General features: G+C 37.6%; 1 protein-coding gene across 2 annotated transcripts; it reads left to right on the top strand.

Annotated features, from left to right (window-relative positions):
- Window positions 285–6,283, top strand: LOC107638975 (phytochrome B). Of its 2 annotated transcripts, none has more exons than XM_021120831.1 (4): window positions 285–2,719; window positions 3,192–3,999; window positions 4,823–4,849; window positions 4,946–5,079. In XM_021120831.1, coding segments are annotated over exons 1-4 (2,955 nt in total). In that variant the 5' UTR covers window positions 285–600; the 3' UTR covers window positions 4,947–5,079. The 2 variants fall into 2 exon arrangements, with proteins under 2 accessions (XP_020976490.1, XP_016197860.1); XM_016342374.2 differs by lacking the exon at window positions 4,823–4,849 and adding an exon at window positions 5,392–6,283 and having other exon boundaries at window positions 292–2,719; window positions 4,946–5,239.

Genomic DNA, 9,121 nt, shown 5'->3' with positions numbered 1-9,121 from the left:
ATTTTTTTAATTTTTTATTTAAAAGAATAAAATGTATTTTTTTATTATATATTTTATAAATAAAATTAAAAAATATAAAAAAAATTAAAGATGACATTTTACTTTCTTAAATTAAAAAAAAAAATTAGAGAGGACTATTGTCAAGAAGGGAATGGAATATAGATTATTAAAAAAAAGGGGATTGGAATAGCAAGTGAGAGGTGCGACTGCGAGAAAAACTCGGGGATGATGACAGATACTCATACGCCCACAATTTTCAAAGATAAATGGCGCACCAATCACCTTGACTCAATTATGTTCACCACCTCACTCCTCAGCCACAAACATTTTCCACCTCACCCACACATTTTAACGACACCAGAAAAGAAAAAAAAAATAAGAAAAGAAATGAAACGGAAAAGAAACGAAACAGTCATGTTCCTTTCTCTCTCAACAAACAACAAAACACAACAAAGAAAATAGAACAACTCTTCCTTCCTCCTTGCAACCACACACTCAGTCACCTGCTTAACAACTTCACTCTGCTGCTCCTCCTCCTCTTCTTTTTCTTGTTTCTCCAAATTCAGTTGACCTAATTTCCACAATCTCATTCTTCAAAAAATGGCCTCAGCAAGCAGAGCAACAAACAGAGTTCCCCACCACCAACACCAACACCAACAGCAACAACAACACCCCACAGCATCTTCATCAAAACGCACTGTCGTACACAACACGAACGACGCGTCAATAAGCAAGGCCATAGCGCAGTACACAGAAGACGCCCGCCTCCACGCCGTTTTCGAGCAGTCCGGCGAGTCCGGCAAGTCTTTCGACTACTCCCACTCCGTCCGCCACACCTCCGAGTCCGTACCGGAGCACCAGATCACAGCTTACCTACTGAAGATCCAGCGTGGCGGCCTCATCCAGCCTTTCGGCTGTATGATTGCCGTCGACGAGCCGTCCTTCCGCATCCTCGGATACTCCGAGAACGCTCGGGACATGCTCGGCATATCACCGCAGTCAGTCCCAACTCTCGAGCGTCTCCCCGGATCCCACGAGGAGGCGCTCACAATTGGTACTGACGTGCGCAGTCTTTTCACCCCCTCCAGCAGCACCTTGCTAGAGAGGGCGTTTGGGGCGCGCGAGATCACGCTCCTCAACCCAATTTGGATCCATTCCCGGAATTCCGGCAAGCCTTTTTATGGAATCTTGCACCGAATCGATGTTGGAATCGTCATCGATTTGGAGCCTGCTAGGACTGAGGACCCTGCACTGTCAATTGCAGGGGCTGTTCAGTCCCAGAAGCTAGCTGTTCGAGCTATTTCGCAGCTTCAGTCGCTTCCCGGAGGCGATGTGAAGCTTCTTTGTGACACTGTTGTGGAGAGTGTGAGAGAATTGACCGGTTATGATAGGGTGATGGTGTACAAATTTCATGAGGATGAGCATGGTGAGGTTGTTGCTGAGAGTAAGAGGCCTGATTTGGAGCCTTATATTGGTTTGCATTACCCTGCTACTGATATACCTCAGGCTTCGAGGTTCTTGTTCAAGCAGAATAGAGTTAGGATGATTGTAGATTGCAATGCTTCGCCATTGAGGGTGGTGCAGGATGAGGCCCTTGTGCAGCCCTTGTGTTTGGTTGGCTCCACCCTGCGTGCACCACACGGTTGCCACGCTCAGTATATGGCGAATATGGGGTCGATTGCTTCGCTGGTTATGGCGGTTATCATCAATGCTAATGATGAGGAAGCTGTTGGCGGCCGCAGCTCAATGAGGCTGTGGGGATTGGTTGTTTGCCACCACACTTCGGCCAGGTGTATACCTTTTCCCTTGAGGTATGCTTGTGAATTCTTGATGCAGGCCTTTGGGCTGCAGCTGAATATGGAGCTTCAATTGGCTTCTCAGTCATTAGAGAAGCGAGTTTTGAGGACGCAAACTCTGTTGTGTGACATGCTTCTTAGGGACTCGCCCACTGGCATTGTTACTCAGAGTCCTAGTATTATGGATTTGGTGCGGTGTGATGGAGCAGCTTTGTACTACAAAGGAAACTACTATCCATTGGGTGTAACACCTACTGAATCTCAAATAAGGGATATTATAGAGTGGTTGTTGGCATACCATGGAGATTCGACGGGTTTGAGTACTGATAGTCTGGGTGATGCTGGGTATCCTGGTGCTGCCTCGCTTGGGGATGCTGTTTGTGGGATGGCTGTTGCATATATCACTGAAGGGGATTTTCTTTTCTGGTTTAGGTCTCACACAGCAAAAGAGATCAAATGGGGTGGTGCAAAGCATCATCCTGAGGATAAGGATGATGGGCAGAGAATGCATCCTCGTTCTTCATTTAAGGCATTTTTGGAAGTGGTGAAAAGCCGGAGTTTGCCATGGGATAATGCAGAAATGGATGCGATTCACTCTTTGCAGCTTATTCTGCGAGACTCATTTAGAGATGCCGAGCATAGCAACTCAAAGGCTGTTATGCATTCGCATCTGGCGGATTTTGAGTTGCAAGGGGTAGATGAGCTAAGTTCTGTGGCGAGAGAAATGGTCAGATTGATAGAAACTGCCACTGCTCCCATATTCGCTGTTGACGTTGATGGCCGCATAAATGGGTGGAATGCAAAGGTTGCAGAATTGACAGGGCTTCCAGTCGACGAGGCTATGGGGAAGTCACTGGTTCATGATCTTGTGTACAAGGAGTTCGAAGAAACTGTAGACAAGCTTCTCTCTCGCGCTCTAAGAGGTATTCTTTCTAATTGAGATTATTAAGCGGGAGAATTCTGATTAAACCATTAGGATGGACAACTATCAATCTTACCATTTTTTCGTTTATGCCAATGTTCTATTTCTAACCATGATGGATAGAAGTTTGTAGAAGAGTACATGATATAATACACTGTAAACTGGAAGGAATTGGTTTCTTGCAAGTTACCATAACTAGTTAATTAGTTATTACAAGGCGATTAATAGTTGTTTCATTTGTAATTCAATGCTGACTGCCAAGTGGGCATAGATTTCAACTGGTTAACAACACAAAACTTATAAAAGTAAAGGAGGAGGGAAAAAGAAAATCATAGTCCAATTGAATATCATTCTCTGTTGGTTAGAAGCTACTAGTCATCTAGGCTTTAGTGAGGGTCTGCTTGGTTTGAGTAGGTGAAAAGTAGAAAGGTGGAAATTTCATACTTGACATAACTTGTATTTAATTAGTACAGGTGAAGAAGATAAGAATGTTGAGATAAAATTGAAGACATTTGGCCCAGAAAATCAAAATGGTGCAGTTTTTGTAGTGGTGAATGCTTGCTCCAGCAAGGATTATACAAATAATATAGTTGGAGTATGCTTTGTTGGTCAGGACGTTACTGGTCAGAAGGTTGTAATGGACAAATTCATCAACATACAAGGTGACTACAAGGCTATTGTACATAGCCCAAATCCATTGATCCCCCCAATTTTTGCATCGGATGATAACACTTGTTGCTTAGAGTGGAATGCAGCCATGGAAAAGCTTACTGGTTGGGGGCGTGCAGATGTAATTGGAAAGATGTTGGTTGGAGAGGTTTTCGGTAGTTGCTGTCAGTTAAAGGGCTCGGATGCTTTAACAAAGTTCATGATTGTGTTGCACAATTCCCTTGGTGGACAAGATACCGACAAGTTCCCTTTTTCATTTCTTGACCGGCATGGAAAATATGTGCAAGCTTTCTTGACAGCAAATAAGAGGGTTAACATGGATGGTCAGATTATTGGAGCTTTTTGCTTTTTGCAAATTGCGAGTCCTGATCTTCAACAGGCTCTGAAAATACAGAAGCAACAAGAGAAGAATTGCTATGCTAGGATGAAAGAGTTAGCCTATATTTGTCAAGAAATAAAGAATCCACTGAGTGGCATACGCTTTACAAACTCTCTTTTGGAGGCTACTGGATTGACCGATGAACAAAAGCAGTTTCTTGAGACTAGTACTGCATGTGAGAAGCAAATGTCAAAAATAATACAGGATGTTGACTTGGCAAGCATTGAAGATGGGTGAGTTTTCTTATCAATGATTTAAAAGTGAATTTTATGAGATATAATGATATCGTTTTAAATTTTGCTTTTATATATCCAACATTGCTCATGTGAAAGATTTCTAAGTTTGAATCTTGGAATTTGACCAATTACGGACTCCCATTTCAAACTTTTCTTGCAATGAAAAGGAATGGCTTAAATTTTTGGATCTAACCATTATTATGCATTTGCCAATCAGGTTATTTGATGATTTGATGTAAAGTTGACTTCACTTATAATGCTAAAAATATAATTTGATGTTGTCATTAAGTTCCATATATAATATTTCTTGTTCATTAAATTACTCTTTTTCAAGGATATGATAATTTGAACTATTAGCTAATGATGATTGGTGGATGCTCATAATGATGGAAATATATAATTAGTAGAGGAATACATAGTTTGTGGACCATAACAAAGATGAAGTTGTGAAAATGATTTAATCTATAGTTTTTCTAACCTTTTTCATATTGTTCATTATTGGAAGTTTAAAAAATGACGGCTGTTTGTGATGATTTTTCTAATTTGCAAGGATTGTGTCAATAAGACTAAGAGAAGGATAATACAAGATCAGAGATAAAAGTTCCCCTGTAGAAAAGCAAAACAAAAAAGATTTAGCTATAAAGTATAGGTTTCTAGTCTCTCAACTTGTCTGAGAGGGGAAACCCTTGCTAGGCATCTAATCTTATCTCATAGAACATGCTTGTCAGAAAATATACGCAATGCCTAGAATATGTGAATTTGGAGAATTGTACAGTTCATGTGAATGCCTAAATTTAATTCAATCTCAATTTGCTTGCAGGTTGACTGTCATGTTTCGCAGGCTTTGGTAGAAAGCTTTAGTAGGCTTAAATGCTTAGTGTCTTTCTATGCTTACCATATCTGTTAGGATGGCATTCATGTCTTTATTTCATTTTGGATTTAGATCAATGGAGCTTGAAAAGGGAGAATTCTTGCTTGGAAACGTCATCAATGCTGTTGTTAGCCAAGTAATGTTATTACTAAGAGAGAGAAATTTACAGTTGATTCGTGATATACCTGAAGAAATCAAGACGTTGGCTGTTTATGGTGATCAGTTGAGGATTCAACAAGTCTTGGCTGATTTCTTATTGAATATGGTGCGCTATGCGCCTTCTCCAGATGGGTGGGTAGAGATTCATGTACATCCAAGAATAAAACAAATCTCCGACGGGCTTACTCTTCTCCGTGCTGAATTTAGGTATTGTGGTTTGATCTTCAAGTCATTTCATTATTCCTTCGAAGAAATAGGGTTAAAAATGAGTTCATTAGATAAACATCATATTGTTCCAATTCTTAGATGTAAAAGGGCTTTACTATTCAACTAATTGCGGTTATTTGCGCTTTGTGAAGGATGGTATGTCCTGGTGAAGGTGTTCCTCCTGAATTGGTTCAAGACATGTTCCATAGCAGTCGTTGGGTGACTCAAGAAGGCTTAGGTCTGAGCATGAGCCGGAAGATTCTAAAGTTAATGAATGGTGAAGTCCAATATATCAGGGAGGCAGAAAGATGCTATTTCTTCGTTCTTCTTGAACTACCTGTAACACGGAGAACTTACTCTAAAATCGTTAACTAGTTATTTTGCAAGTGTAAAATTAGAGCCAAGGCACCACCCTATCATGTTGACTGTTAGATAGTTACCCGTTGTTGTATTCTCAAATTGTGCTCACCTAACAAGGCATGTTTGAGGGACCCAGGTTTTCAACAAGCTAATTTGGCCAGTTATCCCGGTTTGTATGTAATTCTACCAAGTTGGATTGTTGTTTTCACCCTGACAAAACTTGTTTGGTATGGCAACAGAGTGTAGTTAAATGTAACATTAAATCTTACTGATAAAGTAATGGCAGATTAGATGAAATGCTGTGTTTGCCATTTTCTGCATATCTTCATTGCCAAGTGAGTGTCCGGTGGAAATTTTTCGAGCAAATTAGCAGCTTCAGTGGACTCTGCTCCATGGTTTGGATTGAACTGCATCCATCTCCTGCCAGTTTGGCTTTTTTCTGGAACTAACTGTTTATACTATATTGTGTTTCCTAGTTTGCTAATAAGTGTAAGATATTTGTCTACATCAAGGTTTTGTTTATTCTGAGCATTGTTGCTTTTTCTATTCGTCGCCTATTTTTTTTCACCATTCCCTGTATATGCCTTCCTTCTCTGTAATAAAAAGCTTGGATTTCCTGTATCTTTTGGCACTCCAGGAGCACTGGCCTTTTCTTTAATATAAGATGAACATGCACTTTTTCCATCTCTTAATTTGTGTGTCTTTGCAGATTTGTTTTCTTATGCAGAAGATTAACAGATGAATTAGGTGCACAGATGGTCCAGAAAATCATCAATTAGACTGTTTTATGAGTGGGAGCTTGTGCAATGTTTGTTTTTGAGTTCACCAATTCAAACATCGCAAGTGAGAGAATTTTCACTTTTAGAAAGTTCATCAACGATCCAAAATGTCATCAAGGTTAGTGCTTCTCTTGGTAGAGGTTGAGTTCTTTTTTTCTCCCAAAGATGAAATGTTTTTTTCCTCCACATATCATCTTTATCATTTATTCTTGTTGAGATCAAGGAGGAGGAAGAATCACTATTTTTACTTAAGGATATAAAGAAATTTTGGATGGAACACCACACAAGCACAAACTTACAACACAACACAATTACTTCCTTTGAGGAAGGACTCATTACAAGAGGTCTATAAGATGTAACATCTTAGCAAAATGGAATGTCTTTTAAGACTTGCATGCCATTCTTGCCCCAATGCAAGGTTTAAGCACTAAAGGCTCTTGAAATACAGGTCAGTAACTTTTAGCTCTGTTAGTAACTATCTCAAGACAGAAATATGGAGATGTTGGAGATATAAACATGTTTGGATAAGGAATATAGAAACAGGCAAAATGTCTTTGTCATTGGACAAAATTTGCGAACCCAAAAACCAGAGGTAATTGAATTATGCATGTTTGGCCAACAGGTCAGTAGTAGCATTTGTCTCCCTCAAAGTATGAACCAATCATTTGAGCTAGTATATTATTGTCCTCATATTTGATAAATTGGGTTTATTTACTTTAGATTTAGTCACTATTTCATAGTCTGTAATCATCAATGCAGTTATGAATGTATTGACCAATGATCATGACGATGACCAAGGCTATTTTCTGTTTATAGTAGCTTATTAAAAACTATTTGTGAATGATGCAAAAATTGTCAAAGAAAGAGGGAAAACAAAGAGAATGTATTAAATTAGTACATCTCCAGTGTTTACATCACAAGCAAGAACTTGCTTTGATGATTTCTAGAATTGACACCTGTTTCCAGCTGATACTAGCATTTTGGAAACTGCTATCTGGGTTTAGGGTTTGTTCAAGTTGCTTTTTTTCCATGCCGTGTAGCATTATTGAAAGCTTCTTCAGCAACTTTCTGGTTGTAGTGGAAATAATTATTATTGTGTATTGAGAAAAAGTTGAGACTACAAATTAAAGTTCATGAAGGTATATGCCAAATCTAGCCACAGAAGTTGCATCTGCACCATTGTGTAATGTGCACCACCACCAGTTGCTCCCTCAGAAAAAGTTTCATATTAAAAATTTAAAATATTTGATTCTTTTGCTTGTGATAAACTGACACTGTACCGTGGACAGTGAACACATACACACAATACATGGCCATTACTAGATCACATGGAAGATAATAATGTTGTAGGAGTAAGTAAAAGGGTATTTCTATGATGCATTTATATGCAACAAAAATCACTTATTTTCTATCATCGGCTTGAGTATGGGATCTACATTATATGGTTGAATTGGATAAATTTCTTTGGATAAAAAATACAGATACATGAGACCAATATCAGACAAAAAATGTGTATTTTTGTCATCATTTTTCTTAACTTTAAGATAGAAAATAAATTAAGCAAATTTTGAATCAAAACATACATTATCAATTTTAATATCCATTGATCTTTTTTTAAATAGATTTGTATATTTTAATATATCTCTATTTTTATTTCAGAATAGTTACAAAATGAGGCGATCTCATTTCCATTATCTGCTTGTACCAAGTGCTGCCAGGATCACAAGAGATAAGGATTAGGGCCATTTACCATTCTTTCTTTTGAGGGTCTAAGTGAATTCCACTTTCTGTTTCTCTGATTTTGGCTTGCCATTGCAAGCTTAAAGCAATGTAGCTGTCAGTTTATTTTCTCCAAATTTGAGTGGTTGAGCACACCCACCCTTTGATATTTTTATTTATTCATGTGTCAAGATATTCTCACTAGTTAAATGAATAATTCTTTAAAATAGGGATACATATGCTATTAGAGTTCTATAATGTACCTGTTAAATTGTGTTAACATATGAATGATCTTTGTGATAAGTAGAAGTTGGACATTCTATTGGTGTGGTAATATGTAACCAGAAGATTGTGTACAGTTTGCACTTATATTAGGTTAAAATTAAATTGACAAATACACCCTATATATATTTTTTATTTTTTCTATTATTTTTTGGCGTGGTAAAATTTAAGTTATTTTCTATATTAAATGCATTTTGTTGCTTTATTTAGTGGTAGTATAAAATTATTTTATCCAAAAGTATTAATCTCGGATTTGAACTCTTTTAAGTAATCTTTTGTGATAAGTAGGAATGTAAATTGGTAATGGGGCTTGCTCTGCTCCCACCCCGGTTTGGATAAATGCCTCCCTTTTTTTTTTCCTCCATTTCTGTTGTAAGTTTCTATATATTTGTCTTGTCCCCCTTGTGAAAAGACGGATATTTATTGGTATCCATGAATATTTTAGTTTTTTTAATTTAATAAAAAAACACATTACATGACAGTTATAGAATATATTAATTTTGTTGTAATGTAGATGTCCATCAATTAAATATTAATGACTTATTTCTCTAATCAAAATTATTTGGGTGGTTTAAACTTTTAACAGTGAACAGTGTAAAATTTTTAAAGTTGGACTGAATATTAATGAAATTAGAAAAAAAAATGAGATTTCTATGTCTATAAATAAAAAAACATAATATGAGACAAATGGCAAGAAAACACAGTAAAAGTTTAAATAAATAATATGTCTATGAAAGAATGA

Source organism: Arachis ipaensis, chromosome B04 (genome assembly GCF_000816755.2).
Source record: "Arachis ipaensis cultivar K30076 chromosome B04, Araip1.1, whole genome shotgun sequence".
NCBI classification, from domain to species: Eukaryota; Viridiplantae; Streptophyta; class Magnoliopsida; order Fabales; family Fabaceae; genus Arachis; species Arachis ipaensis.
This window is presented reverse-complemented; position numbering and strand designations above follow the sequence as displayed.

Excerpts from the sequence above, each read along its gene's own strand:
- LOC107638975 (XM_016342374.2), top strand. The coding sequence starts at position 601 with ATGGCCTCAGCAAGCAGAGCAACAAACAGAGTTCCCCACCACCAACAC. Across the intron at positions 2,720-3,191 it reads TCTCTCTCGCGCTCTAAGAG|GTGAAGAAGATAAGAATGTT; the intron begins GTATTCTTTCTA and ends TAATTAGTACAG. Across the intron at positions 5,240-5,391 it reads CTTCTCCGTGCTGAATTTAG|GATGGTATGTCCTGGTGAAG; the intron begins GTATTGTGGTTT and ends CGCTTTGTGAAG.